The following is a 27,266-nucleotide window of genomic DNA, read 5'->3' as shown; positions in this document are numbered from 1 at the left end:
ATAAATTACATTTTCATAAGAGCATTAATCTATGTTCTTATGATATGACTTACTGTTTGATACTATAGTGTATACTGTTAATATAAGTCAGAATGGTTTATGTCAGCCTAAAAAGGTGGTTAATTAAGTGGTAATTTAGGTGGGTTTGCCCTCCACTACAATTAACACCATTCAAGTTTTAAAGGCAAAGTAATCAAAAAGTAAACACATCACATCACTGGGTTTAAGTGGGTATAAACTAGTGGATTCTGTTAGTTATTACCATTTTAAGGGGGTAAAACAGAAATTTGAACAAATTACATTTAAATATGAATTTTATCATTCTATTCACTGGCCTTCATTGGGAAATCAAAGGGTTAAAAGACTTCAAGGATGTACATAAAGCCACGTGTAATCAAAAGTGGGTCTCTGCACAAATCAAATTATCCACTGTCTGAATTTAGTAGTAGTCTATTACAAAAGTGAAGGTGTGAGGCAGTGCTCAGGTATCACCCAGGCTTGGCAGCAGCTAGCTGCTTTACATGCTTTCTCTACATACACCTCACACCAAACTCTTTAAAAAAAAAAAATCTGTGACTTTAATGTTGCCTTGCTTAGGCTATCGGCAAAGTGGTAAAATGTGACTTGTGACTTTTACCAATCCATAGGAGCTGCTCTTCAATTCGGCATAGATGCAATACACCAAGCAGACCTTATTTTAATAAAAGTCAAACTTTCCTAATTGGTTCGCGTGCTCTTCCCACAATCTTCCAATCCAAAATACACCGTGGTGGACGGTAATGAGAGGTGTGAACTAATCCTAAAAGTTGACTTTTTGTTTAAATAAAGTGCAGCCTGGTCTATCATGTATATTCCGTACATCACAGGAATCTAAAGATTTGTAAAATATATCAAGTCATGTTCTAACAGGTGTGCACCTTTGCCAATAAGAAAGACATAAAATTGTCCGACATTGAATTGGCCTACCTACAGTTCTGTCTATATGAGATAGAACGGCACGTACCGGTCTGGTACCGGGACTTGGCAGCAGCTTTCTTTACCTTTTACGACGTAACGTATTTCGTTTTGTAAAGATGGCGGCTTACAGTGTCAGGTCGTGTGTTATGGAACACAGCTAGTTATTCTCTCACTGAAGTAATGTTAGGTCTGTCAGGATAGCAAATTATAATATTTTTGATAAAGAATACGTGTGTGGCACCGTTTACGAATATGTCATAACGTTAGTGTCTGTATCTGGTGAGGTACGAGATGGTGACAAGTTCAGACTACTGCAGGTAACCGTCTTCAACTAAAAATACTGTAGAAATAAACTATAAAGAAGATGCATTCAGCTACGTGGTCGCGACTGTTTTGCACTGGTTTGATCAACCGAGGACAGAGGAAAATAAGTCTGTTCTCCGGCACAGCCCCTTCGAACTGGAGTAAAGTGGTCTCAGATGCAGAGAAAATCGTCGGCTATCCGACCTCCTTCATGAGTTTACGCTGCTTGCTGAGTGATGAACTCAGTAATGTTGCCATGCACGTCAGGAAGCTGGTCGGAACAAAACACCCGTTACTCAAGACTGCAAGGTAACTGTTGCAAACATATTGTTGCTTCCCTAGCTTTGATACATGCCGTTCTTTCCTCTACGAAGTGAAAGTCAAGCCAAACTTCATTCAAAAATCTGACAATTTAACACTATCTTGCTTATCCTCGACGTTTTATACCTCACTAAACAGAACTCACGGCCATTTCTAAATTGTTAGGATTCACTCTTCAATTCGGCGTATATATAATCCACCAAGCAGCACCCTATTTCAATAAAATTGCAACTTTTTGAACACAGTCTTCCTCGGTCCTCCACCACCAAAATACACCATGGTGGGCGGTAGCGAGCAGTGTGAAACATTTAAAAGTTTAAATGTGAGTGCAAGTAGTGCTGCTTTGTTGATTATATCTATGCCGAATTGAAGAGCAGCTCCTGGCGATTAGAACATTTTGTTTAGTCATATTTCAAGTACCTTTGCAGATAATCAAAGTCACGTTAATTGCCAGACTTTTGAATTGAGTTTGGCTACGAGAGAACGGCACATATCAGGGTTATTACTTCCCATGCTTTTGCAATGTGCTCCCACTCTCCAAACACCCCTTTTAAACACACACACACACACACACACACACACACACACACACGGGTGCCGGAAGAAATTCGGTGTCCCTTCAGGAGATGTGACACTGGGCCCCCAGCCCCACACATTTAATGCATATTCCGCTTGTTTTCAACCTGGGCCATATTTTCCCTAGTTTTCCATCATGATGATTGATTGTGTACAAAATGTCATCACTTTTTTTCGTCAGTTACTTCACTTCAATTGTTTGAGCATTGCTTTAGTGGATTCCCTGCTGTATTTACCTCCGCCATCTGAGTTGGACGGGGTTAGCCTATGTTTTCATCCTTTCCGTCAGACTGTATGTTTGTGTGTTTGACTGTTAGCGGGACAACTCCTAAAGTTATCAACGGATTTGCATGAAACTTTAACACAATAACACAATAACACTCACACTTCAATGGGATCTGCCTGCATCCAATTTCTGTTTATCCATTCCCTGAAACTTACATATATTGCAGTATTAAATATGTTATTTTAACTAGCATGAGCTACACCGCTCAAGTACTCTGATGCTGCGTTCAATGCATACTGGATGTTCTGTAAATACAACTTGCTGACTGGGAAAAACTGCTCACATCAACCTCCGATATCTCCCACCTGGCATCACAAATTTAGGAAGTGTGTCAACACAAGTGGTAACTAGATGGCACTCAGTAGAGCACATATGGCATATCTTGGCACTGGCACATCTTGACAATTGCGTTCCACATGTCAGATTTTCACCAAAAGTTAATAATTTCTTCCATGCCACATTACCAACTTGTTTCACATCAGGAGATGCACACCTTTTCATGGCTGGACCTGAAATGGGACATGAGATATGTCCAAATATGTTCAAATTCTAGCCACTTTTAATTATTTTAGTGGATTATCTCAACACCACATGGCCAATCAACTCTATATCTGTTCAGTGGCCATTAGGGCTGCCCTTCTACCACTGGACCAAGTTTTGGAAATATTGGCAGGTCGGATATGTCTAAACCGGAAATGTCCGGAAATGCTCTCCACTGCCCCCGTGTTGTTTGATTGGGCCAATAATGGAGGGTTTTCCTCTTCCTCTTCATGTCTGTTGATAGGCCGTAAAGTTTGATGGTGTTATTTGAATCCGTCCTATGACTTTTTATGAGAAACAACGCCCACTACCACGCCCCCCTTTGGCCAATCGGTGTGAAAAGTTAATCAGTTCTTTCTTGCCCCATGACCAACATTTCCATAAAGTTTCATGCGAATCCGTTCATACCTTTAGGAGTTGTCCTGCTAACAGACAAACAGACACACCGACGGAACTCGCTCAAGTACACACAATTCTGCTGTCTACATTGATAATAACAAGCAAATTTTATTTTAAAAAAAAATTATATATGAAACATTTTAAGGAATATTATTTGAAAATTTCAGTTTTGTTTGACATCACACTGAACATTACCATTCAGTTCAATGGGATAAACATTAATTTGATTATTTAACATGTGATATATTGATATTGGAAAAAATTCTTATGAGTAGTGTGATACTGATTTCAACCATATCGCTCCCAGCCCTAATTGAAATGGCGTTGTTAGATGAGGAAGAAGAGCTAATTTGTCTCTCATTACTGAAAAGATGGTGGTCTCTCTTCAACCTGCTCCATGTTGTCTTCACTGTCAGCGGAAATCAATCAGAAATATGTAGGAGGAAATACGAAGCGGACCAATCACAGCGGTCTTGCATCGTCCTACACACTTTGAACCATAACAGCACCCCTATATACACACACACACACACACACACACACACACACACACACACACACACCATAGCATTTGACCCCACCTGAAGACCCAATCCATTTATAGTATCCCATTACTTTACACCACAGCCATGTAGGCAAACATCAATTGTTTGTAATCAATAAACAGTTTTTTTGCAGTCAATCAACAGCCATTGCCTATGATCCGTGTCTATAACAACAGGTAGAAAATGCACACAGTGGCATCAGAATACTATGAATATGATATTGCTATGATATCCCATATCAACATGACGCATTGTACACTCTGCTCAGTTTGGAGGTGGAATGTGTGTATACAGTATGGAGGATGTTGAGAGTAGGATTGCCAACTGCTGCGAGACTCCTTTGATCTGCCTCAGTCCCATGAAATGAAATCCAACATCCTTTTGACTTTGAGATAAAAAATTGGGACTAAAATGTTATTATTGTTATATGTTAACACAGTTAAACCATCTAACTGAAGCCCAGAAACCTTGGGATGTTTTAGCAGACGAGGTGGTACCTGGTTCACATCCTCTATTTCCCCACAGATACACAGGAGACTCAGGCAGCAGTTGTTGTATGCATCAAACTAACAAGTTGATACTTTACATGCGTAGCCATGCTGCTTGACATCTTGGCATCTTGGCAGCCTTTTCATTATTAAACAGCCCTCCTAGTCAACACCTGGAATTTCATGCAGTTGTGGTAGTAGTGTTGGCAAGTTAAAAAACATATCTATAGTTTTTTTTTCATACCATCTGTCCTTGTTGCATAAATCAAAGAGCAATGCCTTCCAGGCTTTGATTTGTACACTCTCAAACCAGACTGGTAAAGCATTTCACTGTTTTGGAGCTTCAGTTAGTTGATTTGACAGACTTGTCAGCCGTGGATAGATGCAGTTACTTCAGTTTAGACTCCAGGGATTTAAAAGCCTTTGCCTTCCTTGCTTGGAAGGGGATACCCAATATACCAGGATGCCAAAAGAAGGGCAGGTCTAATCCCAATTGGATGCAACAGATACATAAAGATGGCAGCCTTCTGGTTCTTGATAATTGCTTTTTTTCATACCCAAATACTGCAGTGCCACCAACTAAACTTCAGCATCCTCTGTTACTAGTTTGGACAGAGAGGAAAAGGTGGAGCACCTGCTGAGCGTTTGCATTGCAGTGTGTGATGGGCCAGAGGATCGAATGAGATCAAATCAGGAGGTGGCCATATTTATGCACCCTGTCCACTCAGGCCAAGCTAGTTTAGTTTTCTACAGCTTATTTTTAAACAAGGCCTATAGTGAATTTTATAATGGTTTTCTATTGGTACTGAGGAAAAAGTGTCAGAAGCAGCTGAACACAACTGGTTGAACTACTGGGTGGACTTGTGTTGTGTCCTGATTGACTGGGCTGAGAGCGCTCTGAGCTTGTGTTTCCACCCCCTCGACTCTTTTCTCCTCTATAATAAACCAGTGCTTCACACTGGTTCAGCCTGTAAGGTTAAAATGACTTGTTACGATAATGTATTTATTGGCCAGGGTCGGAAATAATCTTTTCAGAGGTTATTTTTACCCCCTTGATGTGATTTTAGGGGCTTGGTTGAAGTTTTATTTAGACAAAATCCTTGCAGCACAGAGTAAACTTTTTTTAGATCCCCGCTTAAGGTGGTTCTTATTGGTAATATGCAGTCTGACAGTGTCCTGATATTTTAGATGAAATAAATACAACTAATATTAGTTTCTATCACAAGTCATCCATATAGCCAATGTCACAAGCCAGTAGAGTTTGTCGCTATTGGTTCTTGTAGTTGCTGTAGAGGTTGTGGTGTCCGAAATTTAGTTTCCCTGTTGCTGGCCACATCTCTGTTTGTTTTCTATATGGAAAATTGTTTTACCTTGGTGTGTGTGTTTTTTTCCTCATCTCTGCTGGCACTCACAGATGAGGACGCTGAACAATAAATAGACTTTCCACAACACAATGAACCACTGTGTTCCTCCTTGCAGGAATACTCTTCCAGATTTCCAAGACAGATTGCCTAAAGTGGCAGACAGTTCAAACTATTGCTGTTGCTTAAACCATGCAAATGCAATACTAAACAGTTTTACAGCCCTAAACATTTTATCTATAAAGTCTGATAGTTTATTATCACATGCTGTTTTCCCTATCGTTACAATATTGGGTAATAAAGGAAAGACATTATTAGTGATGCATTCAGTGATTCTTCTTCCAGTTAAGTCACAAGATATTTTGTTAACCAAATGTATTTTTCCCTATGTAGAAAACAAGAATAGCGAATATGTATATTACATTGTAGGAATCAACAGATATTGACAGCAAACTAAAAGATCAAGATTCACTACAGTTGTGATGACCTTGGTCTGCTCCTAATGTTTGGCCTATTTCATGTGAATTATGTGTCACTCCATTCAAATTATGTAAAAGATCCAATTTTGATGAACCACAAGGGAATAGCCAAAGATTTTGCACTTGATTGTATTTTTTTTTATATAGATCTGTGTTTAGGAGGCATCATCAGCTTGAAAAATAACGTTTAGCCTCATTCAGTGTTATCAGGGAAGATGGCGTGCTTTCAGTTTGAGTGGTAGTTGCACCTTCAGCTGCCTCTGGGCGAGGCTATACCAAAGTGGTTATGTATAGAGGGCTTTCAGGTGATGTAACGCACTCTGGCGGCCATATTGGAGGTCCTCAGCTCTTGGACAACAGTGGCTGTGAACAGCTGATAGTGTTTTTAAATGTACAACTTAGCCGTCTCACCAGAATTGAACAGACATGGTTCATTTCTGTGCTGATTTTGACCAGAAACTGATCATTTCCCCGTTGATACATTGATTTTGCGTTTAGTGTCAGCTTGTTAGCTAACCATAGCATCTAGGAAGCTACTACTGTCCTGTTGTAAACACATCTGAATGGCACACTAGCTAACGTATTTAGTAGAAACTAGCATAAGTATTCATTCACATTGGTTGCTTTACTAAATTAGCCTGCTGGCTAGTTTGCTTGCTAATAAAGCTAAAAACCAACTGCCAGGCTAACTGAGCTGACTCTCCTCACAGTACAACTCCTAAAGTTTTGCAGTGGAGTCTAGGAACAACACAGCAAGGTCTGAAGACAAGACAGTTTCTTGTGTCACAGTAACCTAAATTTGGAAACACATCTACCATATCAGAATACTTTTACCTATAGCATTACTGAACTGACCTACACCCACACCACAACAAACTTTTTCAGATATCTCTCTTTTTCTAGCCCGCTTGTTCTATATTTAGCCGTTATCTGCGCTTAGCCAATTCTCCACTGGACCTCCACGCAAGGAGATTTGTGACGCAACTGCAGAGCCTGTATTGTTCATTGATGAAGGCGGAGCTCGAACAAATCACACCTTCCAAATGTTATTCCGTCAGATAAGCGGAAGAGTTGCCTGATCTTCCTTACATGTTTTGACCAAAAGAAATCAACAACTTGGAGAACCAAGGAAAGGGAAAGAGAAGAGAGAGTCCTCGAACTCAATCCCGCCATGCAGACGGGTGTGTTGGAAACAGTAGCCCAAGGGTGTAATAACCTATACACCTAAATCTGATATGACAATCCATTTGGGTGTTGTAGCAAGGGGTGGGGGCGGGGGTGAAGCAGACCTCTGACAGTCTGACTCCTCACTGTCAGCTTGGGTTGGCTGGTTCGTATTTCCCACTGTGTCTCCGCCTTAGACGCGCGGCGGATAAAAATATCCACAATAGCAGACAGGCAGACCCTCGTGGAGTTGAGTTTCGGTTTTTCCTTTCCTTTCATTCTCAAAAACTGCAGCTCAGCTAACTTTGCCCCAAAGTCTGGAGTTACAGCGAAGGGACTGCGGCCCAGGAGAAGGAGGAGAAAGTTTCTCTTGTTTTAAGGACAGTCCTTGACGGAGTTTGACTTTACACTAGAATTCTCTTCTACTGTTTTCTACTTTGTTTTTCCCCACCTTTGCTTGGGTCTCCACCGTCAATATCATGATCAATATGGTGACCACAAAGATGACTTTGAACGTCGCGCCGCTAGTCTGCAATGTGGACATGAATGAATGTTGGATGTTGAGATAAAACTGCAATTTGTAGGCTTAAGTGGCAGGAGTACAGTGGCGTTTTGAAGTCTTAAAAAGGGAGTTAATGAGACTGAATAAATTAGTGCTTTGATATGGGCTAGAATTAGTTCCTGATGAGACCAAAGCACTTGTACCACTAGTTATATCAAGGTAAAAAAATCAGTTTTGTTGCCAGTCCACAGCCTAGACACACCTCACTAACAGGGTGTGTCTTTTCCGCTTCAGAATTAGCCCTTAAATTCAAAACCGACTCCACGGTTTCATCATGATGCCTGGAAAGCGTGTTGAGGAAGAGGCGCAGGCGCATTCCGGCGGCATCGGGAGAAAGCTCCCCATATCAGGCTTTTTGGAAATGTGAGAACCAAATCCTGGAAATGGGGGATAAACTGTTGGTCAATATTCTTAACATATCATGATCTTAATCTATATCAGCGTCAACACTGCACACTAGAGACGGATGCACCCGCATAAATTCTTTCCGTTTTAGAAGCAGGTAGAGGCATATCGGGCGCATAACTCATTTTATTGCCTGTTTCATTTAGGAGAAAGGCAGACGGAGGAATCGATTCGACACCACACACACACGTGCAGTCACACATTTGCATGCATTAAGGTGAGCCCCCCTGTACGGCGGGTAAAAGTTCCCGAATTCCCGCGCAGCCGCCGCAATTGCCAGCAGAAGGCGTGGTGACCTGCTCACAACCCTTTAAAATGACAGCAGTCCATTTCTCACCCTTTCTGTTTCTCTCTCTCTCCCTCTCTCTCTCTCTCTCTGTCTCTCTCTCTGTCTTTTTGTACATCATCCTCGCCCCACCCCTTTGCAGGAGGGCGGTCGTGATTGATTGATGTATGCCGGTGCGGGTAGTGACATAAATATTAATCATGTGCCACCCTCAGGCCACTGACTTACCCGGACTCCCCGTGAGGAGAGCGGCTTCATAATTTCGCTCTCCAGCCATTTCTGTTCGGCGGGCCGCGCGCCGGGGCTTATTCTCTTATTTTCCAGCCGAGCAACAATTTAGAGTGACCATAAATAACTCCCACGAGCAAGCTTGCTATGATGAAAGGCATCCTACTTAATGTCAGCGGTATCGTAAATTGCCGGGAAGCAACTTGAGAGCATTTTACGTGATAGGGTTTGGTTTTTGGGGGGGAAGGAACAAAGCTTCAGGGCATGCGGGTCTGTGTAGTTGTTTTTTTCTTCCAGTGCCATGACACACTGAATCACTCACCTATTTCTTCTCTCATCTTTTCTCGCAGCCTCCATTCTGTCTGTCTGTCTGTCTGGCCTCCATTCCCTCCATCTCTTCCCCCCCCTCCTCCCTTCATGCTCTATCTCTCACATCCACTCTCTGTCTCCGGTTCCTCCACCCTCCCGCCTCCCCCCCCCCACCTCCCCCTGTGGTGCAGGGGTGGGTCGGAGAGGGGTTGTGGGGGTGGGGTAGGGAGGGGGGTTGAGGCCGATGTCTGGGCATCGAGCGGAGGGGGCGTGGCCGCTTGTCTGCCTCGGAGCCCCTAACGAGAGCGTGATTCATGGCACAAGGGGCTCCCTAGGGACAGGATTAGAGGTGCTCCGTCTAACCGCTCCCCGGGGAGACTAAAAAGATATTTAATCTGCCCACCATGCATGCAGCTATGACTGGGCTGTGTGTGTGTGTGTGTGTGTATGTGTCAGAAGGTTGTTGGTTAGGGGGCGGGGGTTACTCTTAAAAAAAAAAAAAAAATACAGTACAGTTAGCAAAACTGATCGATTACAGCCCGGTTATTTTTTTTCCATCTTGCATCTTAAGTTCTCAGTTCAAGATCAATTCATTAACACTTTGTTTTTGTCAAGACCTTCATTCAACAAAGTGTATCTGCACCTGAAATCTGTTTAGACAAGGTAAAGTGTAGTACTAGGTCTATTTATTTGGTTGAGGTATGAGTGTAGATAGTATAGCTAGTATAGGTATGTATCAAAGTGCAATATGCTGGTAAGGTTTTGAAGTAGGATTTGCTTTCTCTTCTCTTCTCTCTCTTCTCTTCTCTTCTTAAAGGTCTTTTGTGTAGCATTTTACCATCAATGAATCATCACCACATAAATTTTGAGACATTAATTACCGTAAATAAAACAGACCACCACCGAAAAGACTGACAGCCTCCACCAGCCTCTACACTGCATTTTACATTATGAGCCACTGGGTCAAATTTCACATGAAATCTGCTGTATTGCTTTATGGCACAAAACAGGAACAGTGTTACTTGGCCAGTAATACACAGCATTATTCCACTTCCACTGTTCTAACTGCATAGTTTCAACTTTACAATAACTTATGCAGAATGCATATTGGCTGTCATGAAGGGCTGTTAATGGCTTTTATCCTTTTTGCTTTTCAAATCAGAGTGGCACCAGGGAGGAGGAGTTGCGACAAGCAGGAGTTTATAGGAAATGTGGTCTTAATTTTGGGAATCAAAAAAATGCAACACACAGCACCTTTAAAATAATATGCTGTTTAGTAACACTGGGTCAAATACACTTCGTGACATCATAATGATCTTGGCATTCAGTTCGGTACGCAGGCAAAGTATTTTGCCCTTAGTATCAAGGATAATGAAAAACGAGCCTTTACCACAGAAGCATAAGGCCGCTGATCATTATAACTTTGTGCATACTGTTGAGTACATTTCAAGCAATAAGTGAATGACTAATGGTGTTCTAATCTACTAATGGTGTCTCGTTCCAGAGGCTTTGTCTACGACAGCAGGAACAACCTTCAGATGAGGGGACTGGTCGTTCTGCTCCTGTCGAAAGCAGCGGGACCGAGCCACGCCGCCTCAGATCTCCTCGCTCAGGACATGGTCAGCGGCATCTACCCCAGGTAAATCACCTGAAATTACTGCTGTGGGGGTGGGGGGGCGGGCCCAGGGACTGCATTATTTTTCAGCGGGTTGAGTCACAGGATGGCGAGGGACTAAATGTACTGCAGCTTCGCCCATTGTCAGTAATGGTGTAGCTATTATTCTGGCTTTATTAGGGAATGCTGTACTTCACTAAAAAGATGCTACCTCTCTGTATTTGGTCTGTTAATGTCTTTCACACTTCTGAATGCTTCCACTTATTTACATAAAACTGTACCTATAATTGTGCAAATAACTATCTTTTTGACTAGGCAACTGTAGAAGGTGCAAGTATCAAAATCAGCAGTGTGGTCCCAGTGTGTCCCAGTCGCACTGCTAATTCCTTAATGGCTCGCTCTGCTTTATGAAAAATTGAACTGGTTGCTCTGCTTTTGTGGCAACTAGAGAGCTAATTATCAATCTTTCTTGCTTTTTTAAATTCTTATTTATGCGCACTGTTTTGGAAAAACCTTTCAGCAAGCACAAATACGTTGTCAACATTAGTATTAAAACATTATACCCTTGAGGGTTTTTCTTGAATATGATTTACAGGTATAATGGTAATGCGACTAGTGCCTTGTAACATTAATCACAGTTATAGAATGCCATCTTGGGTATTATGGCTATATTATACAACAGGTAGTGTCAACCAAGCAATCTGATTGGTCAAAGATGCATTAAAACCATGCTGGTAATTCGCATATTTCACAACTAGCCATGGTTATGGGTTTGTATGGTAACCAGGGAGCTAATTAGCACCTATTTTTTCATTCTAATGTATGTACACTACTTGGGAGAAACCTTTTAACAGTAGACATGTGTTGGTAACCATTGTATGAAAGCGATTGCGTATCGCTATATAGAACCATCAAAGTGCATGGCAAGCAGGTCAGGATCTGTCCAGGAAAGGCGATCCCACTTTCATCCCTGTCACATCGTTGCGGAAAAATAAATAGTGAAATAAAATCCTTGTGTCAGGTAATTCTATCTTGTCCTCTGTGGTTATCGTCCATATCAGTTCCTGTAAATAGAGCCCTTTGTCATCTTGTGAATATGACGGAATGCAGTTACAATACATCCACATTTACAAACCGGGGTCATTCTTATTTCATTCGCTTTGATTTTTAATTTGATCTCATTTTTTATATTTTTTTCTGTTTAATTTTCCTTTTAATGGCTCTCTCTGTGACCACCCTACAGTCAGTTGTATTTAAATAGCCAATACAGTGACACAAAGCAAGGCTATGCAATATAGACAGAAAAATTGCAAAATTGCCCGCATGTAATTGGCTCTCACGCTGTGACCATTGTAGTCATTTGCATAATACTAAACATTTTCACCTTTTTGTCATCACATCGAAGGCCTGGTTTGGCCACCTATCCTGTCATGCTGTGCACACGTGGTTACTCAATTCTCATATACATTGAATGGAGGGGAACTGTTGATAATGATCAGCTTGCTTTACATTATATTATAAGTAAAATTGGTTGCTGTTTTGTGCCTTAAAGCAATTCAGGGATTTCCCATGAAAACCGACCCGGTGACAAACACTATGTAAAAGTAGAGGCTGACAATCTTCTCAGCGATGGTCTCCTTTGTTTACAGTAATTATACTAATGTCTCACAAATTAATGTGGAACTGATTTATTGATGTTAAAATACGACACTTAGCGCCTTTAAGCGCTCGCTGGCTTTCTCACACGCAGACACACAGACTAGCAGAACGCTGCTAAGAACAGGGACGTCGCTGTGTGCCAAGTGGTTACCAGAAGTGACTGCTGTGTTTGGCGTGGCTGCGCACTGCCTGCCTGAATGGCTTCTTTCTTGCTGCTAGCTGGCACAAGGCACATGTGTCTAGCGGAGCTGTGTCTGTGCAGAAACATCCTAATATTAGACCTAATTGGAATAAGCCATGCGTCATGGAAGCACTTTTATTCCGGCTGCGCTCGCCTGAGTAAGGCTTCTGAGGCCGAGCCGTATTGACAGGCCGCGTCTCGCAACAGGGCAAGTTATTATACACTCACCTCGTGTCACAACTTGGCGCACGGATCACTGTGATACTGGATCACTGGGACTGACATGCTTTCACTCACTCATGTGTGATGGATGGTCATCCCAAACACACACACACGCACACACACACACACACGCACAGCACAACTTGATCACCTCATTTGCACTATCTCGCTCCTTCTCTCTCTCTCTTTTTCTCTCTCTAGCGCTCCCTCACCTCTCCTGGGCTCATTAGCACCTCTGCTGATGGGGAGATGGAGGGAGTCGGGAGGGGGGAGGAGGAGGAGGGAAGTGTGTGTGTGTGTGTGGGGGGGGGGTGATTGATACCTCCAGGGGATGGTCTCCTCCCTCCTGACAGGCAGCATTTGTAAAACATCTCCCACTCTGCTGCCTGACATCAGTGATTCACCAGAGCACGAACATGATCGATAGATAGATAGATAGATAGATAGATAGATAGATAGACTGACACACACGCACACGCACATGCAGTAGTAACCACCGCACCTCTTAATTTCTAGTGACAAAGCCATGTAACCGAACAGTTCACGAGACCCGTCTGATGGACAGGCCACCACTCTAAATCACACACAGGGACACACACACACACACACAGGGACACAAACACAGAGCTGCAAGGCTGTATTTGATGGCGAGGCAGACTGTGGAGGGAGGAAAATGGAACAGAACAGTCAGGACAAGGGGCGTGGCGAGGGGCGTTACACCTCGGCAAGATGGCATCGGTTGCTATGCAACTGGGCACCAAAGCTATTTATACACCGGCCCCCTTGTCCCCCTTTTTTCTCCCCAAGCTCCACTGCTGCTGATCAGGACTGCTAGATTGGAGGCACAGCTTTGGCATGTGCGTGCATAAAGGGTTCCACCAGTGTGGGTTTTTGGAGGCCAGCAACAAAAGTTTTTGGGTTGGAGCTGCTGATACTCAATGTGCTGTGCTGATATTCAGTATGTTTAAATTTGACTATTTTTGTGGCCCAAAAATGACACGGATTCGGCGTTTGCCCCTAGAGTTTTATATCTGTGTGGGTGTAAAAGCCTCTGAAACGGCATTTAGACCATCATGGGACACTAAAACTCTCCACTGAAAGCCAGACTAATGGGTCAGCAGCTCTTTAAGGCAGGGTGAGGCAGGTTTCACTGCAGGTTTTACAGACTGTTGAGTAAAATCCTCCCACACCACGCTGGAATGATTTCTCTGGTCAGCCATCTGAAATAAAAAGAGTAATATTAAAAACATGTTCGCTAGCTGAGGTCAAGGAGAAACCTCCATCATATCGGAGGTGGACAACATTGTGATCTATAGGAGAAATGAATCGCACTTTGTCATGTAACTCCTGAAATCAGTTTGAAATCTGACGTTCCTCTTGAAGCTCCTACAGGAACGCTGCACTGCATCGCCCCATTGCACCTTGGGAGCATGCGACTTGATTGCCAATCCAACTATAAGTCCGCTGAAATTTCTACTTATTTAAACCTCGACCGTATTAACTCTCATTTGGGGCGACTGTGTTGTTGCTTTGCGTCACTGAGCAGAGAAACCTAGCAGACAATGGGTGTGATTGAGAAGCGAAATAGATGACATTATTGAATTTTAATCACATCTTTCGGGGGCGACGTCGAACACGCAATTACCTGGCTGCAAGACACATGTGTGAGTGTGCGTATCTGTGTGTGTGTGTGTGTGTATAGGAAGGGGTTGGAGCGCTAAGCAGACGACCGGCTCATCAGGTTCGCGCGGCGGCTGAAAGATGGTCGTAAGTGGCTATCAGCGCACCCAACCCTGTCTGGATGGATCCCTCCTGTCGCAGCGTGGCGAGCTCCTTCCATATGGAGAGGGGCCTAATTATCCGCCACCAATGACTGAATCAACATTTGATTATATCCTCCCTAAGGCTGCGCTGAAAGGCTCTATTCAAAGACCACTTTCATGTCTTTTCTCTCATAATCAAGAATGGCTGTTATTTGCTAATGATAAGTTTAATTTCTCTCTTTTTTAACACAATTCCTGACGCGCCGTGTCGCAAGAATGTCTGGGATATTTGCTGGTTTAGGTTCATGAGTCTGTTGGGAGCCTAAAGATTTTGACCCGTGAAGATTCTTAAGAAAAATGGTAGTTGAAGACAAATTTGTTAATGTTCTTTCGATTGTGCAATAGTTTGTTGTTTTTTTGATCCAGCGAGGAAACATTTCAGACAGCGTCGGGATGAGCTGTGATGATCCCAGCAAGTTTTGTTCGGAACAACGTTGTGCGTTTCATTCAAATAAAGAACAAGACTCCAGCATCTGACTATTGTAGTTTTTATGGACTAAACAGTAATTTTTTCCCCCTTTTCCGAAAACCACAAATGTTGTGCTCTGAGTGACTTCTTTGTGGTCAGATACTGTTCTGATGGCTGTGTGTGATGCTGGGAAAGCTTGCCAAACCTGCATATTTCACCAGCATCAAAACAATATCAAAGACTTCTGTCAAAAAGCTCTCTAACTGTCAAGCTTCCTGAACACCTTTCTTTAAAAGTTGTTGACAACAAAAGCTCTTATTTATTTATTTATTTTTTCCTCCTCTTCCATAGCCAGCGGAACTTGGCAGAAATCACAGAGTTGATCCACACGGCGTTCCTGGTGCATCGCGGGATAGTCAACCTGAAGGACTGGACCAATTCGGACGGTCCACTGAAAGACATGCAGTTTGGGAATAAGATGGCTGTCCTGAGCGGGGACTTTCTGCTAGCAAACGCTTGTACCGGACTGGCCCAGCTAAACAACACTGAGGTACCCCTCTATAGGTCCAACAATAACAGTTGTATTCCTGAGAAATATCTAAAATGACATCAATCGTATGTGATGAGAAATCCAAGTGACATCTTTTCTCTCACTCACACCTCTCCAAACTCTAACATCTCATGCCTGCGCTCACTGTATATTCCCACTGGCCATGGAAGTTCTGGAATATCATTGAATTCGTGTGTATTCCAGACAGGGAAAGTCTGTAGTGGAAACCAGACTGTTTAACCCTTTGGAAAAACAATGTTAAATGGAAATCTGCGATATCGCTGCTTTTTAAAAAAAATTTTGGCGACATCTTTGGTGCGAAGCGTCATTGCTGTGGTGTTTCTGCACTGCACTTCCCAGAGATCACCTGTCAATCACTATTGCATTATATCAATCAGCAGTAGAGTAGCAAAAGAGAAATGTATTTGTATGAAAGAGTCACAGATTTTTACTTCAGCAAACTCTTACGGAGTCAAATTCTTAGGTCATAGAAGCACTCCCACTTAGTAACAGAAAGTCAAGGAATCTCACATCAAGGCCACAGCGGCTCTGATACATTTGATGGTATACAGTATGATAGAGTTACGGTTAGAAGAAGCCAAGGAGATATATGCTGTGGGAATCCTTCCTATTGAATTGTGTGTGTGTGTGTGGTGATCTTGTAAGTGCACCACAGATCATATCTGGTGCGTAGCCTGGTAACCCCTCACTGACAGATTCTGTCAGCACGCCGCTCTGTCAGAATGCGGTTGCCTGAGTGGATCAAAATAACTGTGTTTCCCTTCCCTGTGCCATCAGCCGGACCAACCCTTATCACCTTCCCTCCCGCTTCTTATTCAGCGCACACAGTCTGGGCTTGTGTCTGCGGTGCGCCCGCCCTCCCAAAACGATGACGCAAGCGGTGGCCACGGCGCTCCTTGTACTGGAAATACAGTAGAGCTAATCTGGCCGTTTGCTTTAGAGATTATAGATAATTCCAAAGGGTGTGAGATTTTGTACACTGTTAATTGGCTTTCATTAGGATTTGTCAATGCGATAGTATGATAGATAGCGGTCACTCTGTGGCCAAGCTGCAAAATATAGAAATTGCAGTAATGCAACTGATACTGTGGTTTCCCTGGAAAGAAGGAGCACACTGAGAATGAAATAGTGGCGGACTGGCTGGTGGCTGATGATGATTCAATCACATTAAGGCCGCGTTCACACCAAGCGTGTTTGGAGCAGTTTGATCCAGCTCTTGAGTTTCCTCCTTTAGTTCAGTTTGTTTGGCCAGGTGAGAACGATACCATTTGAACTCTGGTGGCACCAAATAACGGCACTGAGACGCCTGAAAATGTGGGGTTCAGTCCTCCAACAAGAGAGCTGTGGTTTGGTTTGTTAGGAGTGAGAATGTAATCCCAACCAACTATAGGAAACAATTCCAAAATACAAGGTTTTATGGGTAGAAGGAGACGGATGTTGACATCTGATAGCCAGCATTGGAAAGCCTAGCATAACAAAATGAAGCGAAGGAAACCGCAGCCTGGACTGATGCTCATATTCAGCTATTTCTTCATCTGTTCTTTACTGCTATGAACACCAGAGAAGAAGAGTGCAGACAAGTCCATCATGTTTAGCTCAAGTTACAGGGACTGGAATCAGATTTGTTTTGACCAAAATCTCTAAGCTGGCAGGACAACAGGTCACCAAAACTCTGTCCAATAAACAAGCTACCTGTGAGTCATGTGACTTTTGTTTACAAGCCCTGGTTCACTTGTAATTAATCAGTGTGAGTCTTAACAAAGACAAAAATACAACAGAATAAACTTTTCCACTGTCGTTTGGACCAAAGAAAACAAACTGTGTGAGATCGCACACTAAGACGCAGCAAACTCTTGGAAACAGATAAGAGGCTGGAATGCTTCTTAGCTTCTCATGTTTAAGATTGTGGAGATGGATGCTCTTTGGATAAAAACATGGCTCCTGTAGTGCAGTGAGTATCCAAGGTACTCCAATAATCTGTTAAAAAGCCTTTATTCTATTTGGCTAGTCATATTTGGAAGTGTAAAAACTGCGACCAATGCGTTTTGACACCATTGTAGGCAAAAATGCTTACAATTATCACCAGCCAGATATTTGGAGTGCCTTGAATCTCTTTTTTCAACACATTAAAATCTGTTCATTTGTTAGATATTTCCAGCTCTGCAACCCTGTGTGTTAAACTGAGCTGAGCAGAGTTTGACTTTGGTTATAAAAACTGACCTAGTCTCCCAAATAGTGGATGCCTCACTTTTCTGCCAGCCTGTGTGTGTGTGTGTATGTGTGTGTGTGTGTGTGTGTGTGTGTGTGGTCATTGTACCGCAACTCTTTCAGACGGTTGACAGATGAAGGCAGAAGTAGCGCTTTGAACAGTCCTAACTTTCTCTCATAAACCAGAGTTGTTGTTTTTTTATTTATTTTTTGTTATAAAGGCAGCGAGAGTGATGAAGATTATGTGTCGTGGCCTTGAGAGGAATCCTATGCCGCTACTTGTATAAACGGTAAAGTAATCTCGCCGCGGAGCTCCGGTTTCTCTCCCTCGCAGACCTGTCGGCAAAACACGATCTGGCTGGATTTGGGAATGGAGTAAGGGGGAGGCAGGGGGAGAGCTTATCTGATACTTTCCAAAAAAAGACCCTCCCCTCCCCCCCCCACCCCCACCCCCACCCGCCGCCCCGACTTCCCAAGGCTAGCAGAGACACCACATCTGGTAATACTGTAGGCACATTGTCCTTCCAGGTCTGTGGGCGAAGCTCGGGTTTCCTCAATATTTTCCCCCCGTGGATTCGGTTACCCAAAGGGCACGGCGAGGCTGGCGGAGCGGCGAGCGTCACCAGACTTTTCAGATGAACCAAGGATGTCTGGGATGCGCTGAAGGAGCTCTAAATTTAACCTCATTCATCTGAACTGTACACAGCGTGGCCCGGCCCGATCCGATCCGTGTGTGTGCGCAGAATGAAGAGAGAAGAGATCCACTTGATTTTTTTTTCACCCGTTCATTAGACACAGACTCTCAATAAGCATTTAAAAAGGTGCAGCATCTCATCCGGTGGCTGATAAGGACCGGTGGTATTTCTGTAGCTAAACTGTAGTCATGCATGCCCCCTGTAAGAGGAAATGGGCAACTGCAGTCTCACTAAAATAAAAAGTCAGGCTGCCCAGCCGTCCACTAGGCTTTATTGTCAGTCAGTACAGAACGATTTCAGCAGATTTATAGATTTTTTGTTCCTCTTAAATGCTTTTTATTGTTTAACTCTTGTTGATGTAGTTAGTTAAATATTCTCAGATGTCTGTGTCATGTTGATCCTTGTACAGTATATTGATTAACTTGTACTGGACTGAGTCAATGGCCAGGTAATAGAAGTGGGGGTTATGGTTAGGGTTAAGGTTATCTTCCCTACAGATTTGAAGCCCGCTTTGCTTTTCTGTCTCAGTATTGTGCCCCTTCCACATGAAACCGCCCATGTATGAATATGTATGAACGGGTTGGTATACCGATCAGCCACACCCAAATGCATGACATGAGATTCATCTTCCAATAGTCAACAAGTTGGAGGAAAAGGAGAGCGGTGGCAAAGAGGACCCAGAGGTCAGATCATCGCTCCGAAACCTCGTTAACCCCCTCGGCTGTCTGGACGCCACCTTATTTTCTGCCATCTGCCTTTTTAGAGCTCCGTTTTCAGCCCCTCGGACCGGGCCGACACCCGATCCGGCTCCGTATAGCGGAGTCTCGACCGGACTTTGCTATAAATACAAAGTGTAATTAACGAAGGCGAAGGTTTATGAAATCGGGGGCTCCCCTATGGCCTGATAATGAGCCGGTGGACGGGAGTAACCAGAGCCCGGTCCGTCCCGCAGCCGCTCACCTGGCTTCAACCCTCAGCCCTAAAAGACATCTCACCACGTCCGTCTTTATTCAACCATCCAGCTATTCAGATGACAGCACCGTACGATTCTGCTCCAACCAGGGGGGAAATCCAGGTTTTTTAATTACAAACGCCACGGATGAGCTAACTGGCATTCTAGTTAGTTCTCATCTACCTCATTTACATTTACATTTCAGGTGTTTAATCGACGCTCCGAGCCCGAGCGATGTATAATAGGCGAGCAGGTAGCGGTTCAGTGGCCAAGCCCAAGGACACTTCAGCAGGACACGTGGCCGCTGACGGACACGTTGATTGTTGTGCGGACCGAACCTGTAATCTTTCGGTCAAAGGATAATCTATAATCACTCGGCCACCCTGCTGCCTGCCTCCTTCCCACCGCACAGAGAATAAAGGAGGACTGCTTTAAATGTAAAGTTCTCCGGCGTATTCCAACACTTTTGGCCCACAAATAGAAATAGTGTGTCCAAAACTCAAAGTACAACATGCTTCAGTCTCCTTTTCTTGCCTTACTGTAAGAATGTATCGGAGATATGTTTTGATTTGCACTTGAGTAAATGAGTTCACAGTAACAATTCCTTATTATAAATGTGTTTTTCCATATACTGGCCCCTTTGTGTTTGATTGAAATAAGTGTATTTGAACATAAAGAAGGGCAGTGTGATGCTGTTCTAAACTTGTTTTTCTGTCATCTTCTTCTTCTCTGTGTGACAGGTTGTTGAGCTGATCTCAAGTGCCATCGGTGATGTGGTTCAGGGTATCTACCATGAGCACTCCTCTAATGCCGAGGTAAAGCATCTGTTCCCCTCCTTCAGAGCGGCCGCAGAGTGCAGTACGTGACCCGACAGCCGATCAGGATGGAATCAATTCACAATAAAAGCCATCCTCTGCGATGAAGGCTTATGAAACGAATCGGCGTGACGGGTTACATCACTCACAACCAAAATAACAGGAAATGTTCCTTTAAAATGTGCCAGAGCCATCGTGTAACGCAGTGACATAATATGTTTGACTAGGCACTAAAAAGAGAGCAGACATGTTTACAGTGAGAAGAAAACCAAACCTGGCATCTCAATACATAATGAATCGGAAAGAAACCCTTTCTGTGTCCAAATTTACCACAGCGCTGTCAGGTAACTGTCAGCAGGCATTTCCTTAATGATTTCACAGCACTGTGACGATCTACAGTAGCTTACACCTTGTTGTTTTTTTGTTTTTTTCCGAAGAGAAGTTTTCAGTAGAGCCACCCCTCTCCCTCAGACAAAGTTTCATTTTTGGCCTTATCGCCGTTTTCTCTGGAAAATGCCTGAGGTTTAATTAAACTTCTCACAAAGGCCATTTTTTCCCGTTATCAGGACCTTTTAAAGGATAGCTTACCGAATTTCAACCCCAGCTAGATTTGTCCAGAGATGGTCCAGCCGATCTTGTTACACATGAACTGTTTATAACATATCATGTTGGACTTATTTGTGGCAGACCACCACCCTGTCAGATAGGACCCACCGCAATCGGTTCCCCAACCTGATAAAACTACATATCAGAAGTGTTCATAGACTTGCAGGAGTGTTTTTCCTGCCATGACTCTGTGTTCTTTGCCCATCCCAGCTTACCTCCACTCCAAATAACCTAAGAACCTGTGGGAAATACCGTCAAATGTGCTGTTACTCTCTGTTGCACAACCAATTACGTGCTGAAATATAAAATCATAGAGCAAAGAGGGTTTGTTTTGATGGAGGGGTTTGGATGCTCTGTGGGAACTTTGAGGATGTACATTGTGAGCGGTCAGAGCTCAGGCTTGTGGTTTCTCGCCTCTATTTGCTCCGCAGGACAACAGTCTCGCTGATGGCCCCAACATGGCTACATGGGAGGAGCAGACGTTCCTGTCCCACGGGGCACTGCTGGCCAAGAGCTGTCAAGCTGCGATGAAGCTTGCCAAACATGACAAGGAGTCCCAAAGACTGGCCTACAAATACGGCAAGCACCTATCACTAGGCCACAAGGCAAGTCCCACCAGCAGCGTCCTACATTAACACCTGCCAAGCGCCACATGCCGGTAAAATTGGTCTTCGGAGGTTAAATCAGTAAGGGTCACCTGCTGACTTTCCGGCTCAAACTGTGTCCCTGCTGGCCACCGTACACTCCCTCTGACCGTGAGCCAATGAAATCAAAGCAAAACAATGGCTCTGTATCAAACAGGTTTCTGATTGGTTGCCTGCTACACTGCTCCACACAAAGCGTTGGCATCTAAACTGCTGTTTCTCCGCTGCATGGACAGTTAATCAGCTTAAGTTTCAACTAAAATAACTTATTTATGTTATGTTTATGTTATGTTATTCCCATGTGGCGACACATAGCAGGTGTGAGGCCAACAAAAAGAAAAAAAAAAAAGAAAAAAAACATCCATTGTATAAGTGAATACAATTTTACATTTTACATTAAAACTCTAAATGTGCTCGTCTTTTGATTGAATGTTTCACACAGTACCTGATTCAATACATGAAACAGCATTGAAAAAGGGTAGGGTGATGTACTTCTATGAAAAATATACATGAAGTATTTTGGCTGGTAAAAATGATTATGGCAGGTATATTTTTTAGTTTACCAGCCAAAAAGTTAAGGTCTGAAAAAGTCTTGTTTTTCTCCCATCACCTCTCATTGCTTTACATCTCGGGCAGTAATGACTTAATGCTCATTGTGTAAAAATGGCAGAGACGGATGTAGAAGAACGTGGATCCAGCAGGACGGTGTGAGCCGTTCATTTGCATCAACCTAAAATGTCATTAAGTGTGTAACGATAATGCAGCACATAATTCAGCCCAAATCTGCTTTATTTTCCCCCAAGATTAAGAGGTTTTCAGCTAAATCTAGTTTATTAATGCTAGTTTAAAAGTCATCCATAATGATCCCACTCGCAATACTTTTATTAGTATGTCCTCTCCTGCTGCGGCGCCCCATAGCTGCCTGTCTGCCGCTCGCATGGCTACAGGGTATCTCAGCATGGGAGGAAATAGAAATGAGGTCTTTCAAGGAGAACCATCCTCATCAGGCTAAGTGTGTCACATCAACTGTGTCTTTTCAACAAACTAGTAGCACTATTCATCCTCCTACTCATTAACAGGGTCATCCAGAGTGTAGATAGGCGCGATACAGGCTCTCCTGTCAAATTTCACCGCTGCATCTTCACTTGTTAATAGGCTTAAAGGTCCTATATTATTCCGTTTTCATGATTTTGTTTTCAAATATATTATGTCTCAGGATAAGAATAATGTTCTTCATGATTTTGTCAAATAAATGTAGTTTAGCTAAAAGTTGTATTGAATTAATTAAATTGAATGAATGTGAAGACTAAGTCCTCACAATTCTGGACCCTGATCATATGTGTATACAAATAGTTGAAAATTTCAATTCTTATAATATGGCACCTTAAATGTTCACTGGATGTTACGTAGCAGAATCTCCACACATCACATCATGTGCAATTCAAGTAAATCTCGACCGACTGAATGATGACAAATCTGCTTTCCCCTCCGTAGCTGAACTCGGACCTGCAGCCATTTGTGAAGAGCAGCGTGGGAGAGCCGGCGTCGTTCAGTTTAAACGCCGCCCCCGTGGTTTTCCACCGACACGCCGTGGGGCAGGACAAGTGGTGTCAGCAGCTTCAGCAGGTAAAGGTGGATCACGGACCACAGAATTAGTTTTGGAACAGAATCAGCCAATCACTGCAAACCCTGTGCATAAACTGAATTTAGGTATTTCCCTGTCCTATCACAGTCTTCACCTAGGTGTAGAACTGGTTTAGTGAAGTAGTCTTGGTGTAGATCAGTCTCTACACCTGGAAACTTGGGTTACTCTGGGTTTCCACGGGCCAATAAGGCCTCAGCTCTCTGGATCTCTCTCCATCCTTGCATCAACACTTCACATCCTGAGGAAAACCCTGTGAAGGAGATTTGCTTTGATATAGCAGCAGGTTTAAAACCAGGATTTCACCAGGATTTCTTGACTTGACTAGATCATGAGTAAAACATGAGGCCTCTATGATGTTTAGTTCTGAGCGATGTCATGTCTGACCCCAAAACATACCAAGTTGAGTCCTTGAATTTCACCAAACAGGATCTTGAAAGTCATGGAAAAGTCCTATATTTGCTAATTGTTTGCTTCTTTTCTCTCTTCTTCGACAAGGCAAAAACATTTAGAAACCAACTGGATTACTCAAAGGTGAGCCAAGTGCTTTCTTTATTGCTGAGCTATCCCATGTTATAGCAGTGAAACCTTTAATTCATTGTGTTACAGAAGTACTGTATGCATGTAATAACCTGTGTTGCTTTTGTGTCGTGCTTTCAGGCCTATTTCCCCCAAAAATGTGACACAATTTTCTGCGATACATGCATTTTTTTTAAGTCATTTTTTTGGTTTTATTCCCCTTTTTTATTCAGCGGCACTGCAGATGGCAGCGCCGTCCAAGAGAAAGAGGGTGTCTTTTCACTGTAACCAATATCAAAGTTGAGAAATGAGCTTTCCAAAGTCAATGTGTGAGGGAAGAAGGGGACAGATAGGGGTGCAGGAAGAGACTGAGGCAACAGGGGAGGGGTCTGATGGTGTTCGGGGAGGGGGGGGCGGAGGGGGGGGGGGTTATCTAGTCCTGTCTGAAACCAGAGCGGGACGGATTAGTTACCAAGGCCTATTTGTGGAGGAGACACTGAGGCTCTGAGACAGCGGCATTGTGAGAGAATCTCCTTCAGCAGACCCGCCGAAAAAAAGAGGGGACATGGGGAGAAGTTGGAGGAGCAGCAGAGACGAGGAGAGATGAGGGGACACAAGGAGGAAAGGCGAGAGCGGCAGAGATGTAGGAACATTGATGGGATGAAATTTCGGGGGGGGGGGGGGAACAGGACTTGGGCGCTCAAGCGTTCCTTAAATTCAACACCGAATGATTGCATATGCACAAAAGTAGGGGAAAAAATGGACGGGAGAAGTTATGTGTACGTCGCCGGCACCTCATGTTATACATCAGTCGTCTCGGAATCGTCCACACATGAATTAGCTTCTGCTTCCATCCCATTAACTCTGACAAATAACCATAAATGTTAAGGGAAACTCCCCACCCCCCCCCCCCCCCCCGTTTTGCATTTAGTTTCTCAGTCAAGGCGTTCATTCACAATAAGAAAATAGCAAAACAAATGACAGTAAGCCGTAGCAAACTGCTTCACCAGCTGTAAAATTGAACATGGTGGGTGAGGTTGATTCAGAGTCCAGATACAGTAGGATAGGCTTTTACTTGGAGGTATAATTATTTTGGCATTTCTAATAAAAGGAAACATGCAAGAACTGAAGTTGTTTGTAGGCTAATCTAAACCAGCCCACAGATACAAACCAGTCATTGGGCATCAGATATAATGTAACGACAAATGACAGCACAATTTCAGTAGAGCTTAGTTGACTGTGGAAAAATAGCTTCTTTTTTTTTCCTTTTGTATCTTTGTTAAGGGACCAAGGAATAAGAAATATAGCCAAAACTAAAAAGGAAAAGAATGGAGTTCTGAATTGCTGCGTCAAGCAATGTTTGCAATGAGTTTTTTTTAAAGCAAAAGGCCAGAAATTCAATCAGTTGATCCCTTGTTCAGCTTTATGTTTTACTAAACAATTTGTATTTTAGATTTTAAATGAATAGAAAGTGTAAGGAAAATATATCAAATGAAGATAGACATTAGCCTGGCTGTAAAATTGTAATAACTTGTAATGCTTATGAAATTTTGATGAAATATGTTACAGTAGCGATACTTGAGCCTACAGTAGACGTAGTTTAGATAAGCTTCACCTAAATGTTGACTTCAACTTAAAGAAGAGGTAAACAAGGTAAAGGTTTTTTTAGCATTGTATTTTTGGCATAGGGTGGAAGAAATGGGGGTGTCGAAGTCACGAGGGAGCGTAACATGGAGAGGGGGGATTATGGGGGACCGTCAAGGGACGAGGGAACGTGATGAAATGCAGAGGAAAATGAGGTTAGCAGACAAGATGGTGTGAAATGAGGTTGAAAAAAGGTCCTTTTCTAAATTGAGCGAGCAGCCGGGGCGGTGCAGCGTTCTTCACCTGCAGGGTTTTTTCTCTTTTTTTTTTTTTTTGGAGGGGAGGCCTACGGGGCTTTCCAGCTCCAGAATTCATGAGGTAAAACGCCCTCAGCGAAAAGATGTCCTGACACAACAGCAGCAGAGCAGAGGGAGACACCCACATCCGCTCAGACTGCGTGCTCATGCCGCTCCGTCTTAATGCCTTTCCATTTCTCCTCATGTGAAATGTGTTGTGTCGCGCGCCAGGCCACGCATGCATACGCACATACACCCACTTTGCATTTTCATTTACCCTTCGTTTAATCAGGTTGTCACATTGACATGGAGATCTCTTTTTCCTAAGAGATCGGAGAACAAAAGACATTCATAAAAATAACCCCAGAATACATCACAAAATATCGTAAACGTTGTAGTGTGATCATCAATAGAGTTGGCAAGAAATTCAAATTTCAAAGTGCAGCCTGTTCCTTTTATAACCTGTATCGTGTCAGAAACCGGCCTTGCCAAGTTCAGAATTTAAAACTTACCAGTCCTGTGATCTGGTGCCATAATTACTGGATTTAAAAGACAGTAGAGATGTGAGGTACAGGGGAAGCTTCAGTCAGACAACACCAGCCAATTTCTTGATATAAATCACAGTGATGAGTCTGAAATTTATCTCCTGTAATAAAACATAACACACTGTAGTAAACTGTGCAGTGGCCTCGGAGTAGAAGGGGCAGCTCAAATCAAATAGAAAATGTCTCCATAATCCAATACAGACATGACTGTGGATTGTACAATGGGATTTGCTTTGTTTCTGTACGTGATCCATTTTTTGCCCTTAGTTTATGAGTGAGGTAACTTTTTTTTGCCTCTCAACAGCGTGTTCCTCGTCGAGAGCTGGATAGTAACACGAATCACAACGTGACAAACTAATGTCAGTGTTTTCATCCCTCAACAGCTTTGGGCAGCAGTCAAGTCGGAGAAAGGCGTGAGCTCAGCGGTGGACTTATGCTGTTACCATGGCAACAAGGCTCTGGAGGCCATCCAGGCTTTCCCCTCCTCCGAGGCTCGATCCGCCTTGGAGAACATCGCCTCCGCCGTCACCAAATTTTGACCTGGACTCTCTCACACACACACACAAACACTCCCGTTTCTCAGTGTGCGGGCTGAAGTGTCTTTGTCTCCGGCGGCCGCGGGACAAGAGCCACAAAACGCTCGCCGCTCGCAACACAAATGAACTTCTGTCGAGCCAAGCGGCGGCTCGTGTCTGTAAAGACTGTTTTGGATGACATCAGAAATGTAACGGCAGTATCCATATGGTGATCATCATTAAAAAAAAAACAAAAAAAAACATCCATCCAGCATCACATCATGCGTTGTCTCAGCCCAGTGCGTGCCCTTCTCTCTTGTCTGGAGAGAATCTCACGCCAAGCTCCATTTAAAAATCTGGCAGTTTAATGTTGCCTCGCTTATCGGCTAAGGTACATACCTGACGGATCATAATTTAAGACATTTTTATGATTTGTTATGGTCTTCTGGTGAATTTGGCATATAGATGATGCACCAAGCAGCACTTTAATAAAATTTCACTTCTTCGACTTGGTTCACATGGCTAGTTAACACCGGTTTATTTTGCTGGAAGAAGA

At 43.3% G+C, this 27,266-nt stretch overlaps 1 protein-coding gene across 1 annotated transcript; it reads left to right on the top strand.

The window, feature by feature from the left end:
* The first annotated feature begins 1,082 nt into the window (after positions 1-1,082).
* Positions 1,083-27,266, top strand: pdss2 (prenyl (decaprenyl) diphosphate synthase, subunit 2). The gene is made up of 8 exons (XM_071898978.2): positions 1,083-1,569; positions 10,714-10,848; positions 15,470-15,668; positions 20,285-20,359; positions 21,397-21,570; positions 23,104-23,235; positions 23,750-23,785; positions 26,579-27,266. Exons 1-8 carry the CDS (start codon positions 1,322-1,324, stop codon positions 26,732-26,734), a joined length of 1,155 nt encoding a protein of 384 aa, XP_071755079.1. The 5' UTR covers positions 1,083-1,321; the 3' UTR covers positions 26,735-27,266.

Source organism: Centroberyx gerrardi, chromosome 17 (assembly GCF_048128805.1).
Source record: "Centroberyx gerrardi isolate f3 chromosome 17, fCenGer3.hap1.cur.20231027, whole genome shotgun sequence".
NCBI lineage: Eukaryota > Metazoa > Chordata > Actinopteri > Beryciformes > Berycidae > Centroberyx > Centroberyx gerrardi.
The sequence above is the reverse complement of the archived record's forward strand: the minus strand, read 5'-3'. Positions and strand labels throughout refer to the sequence as shown.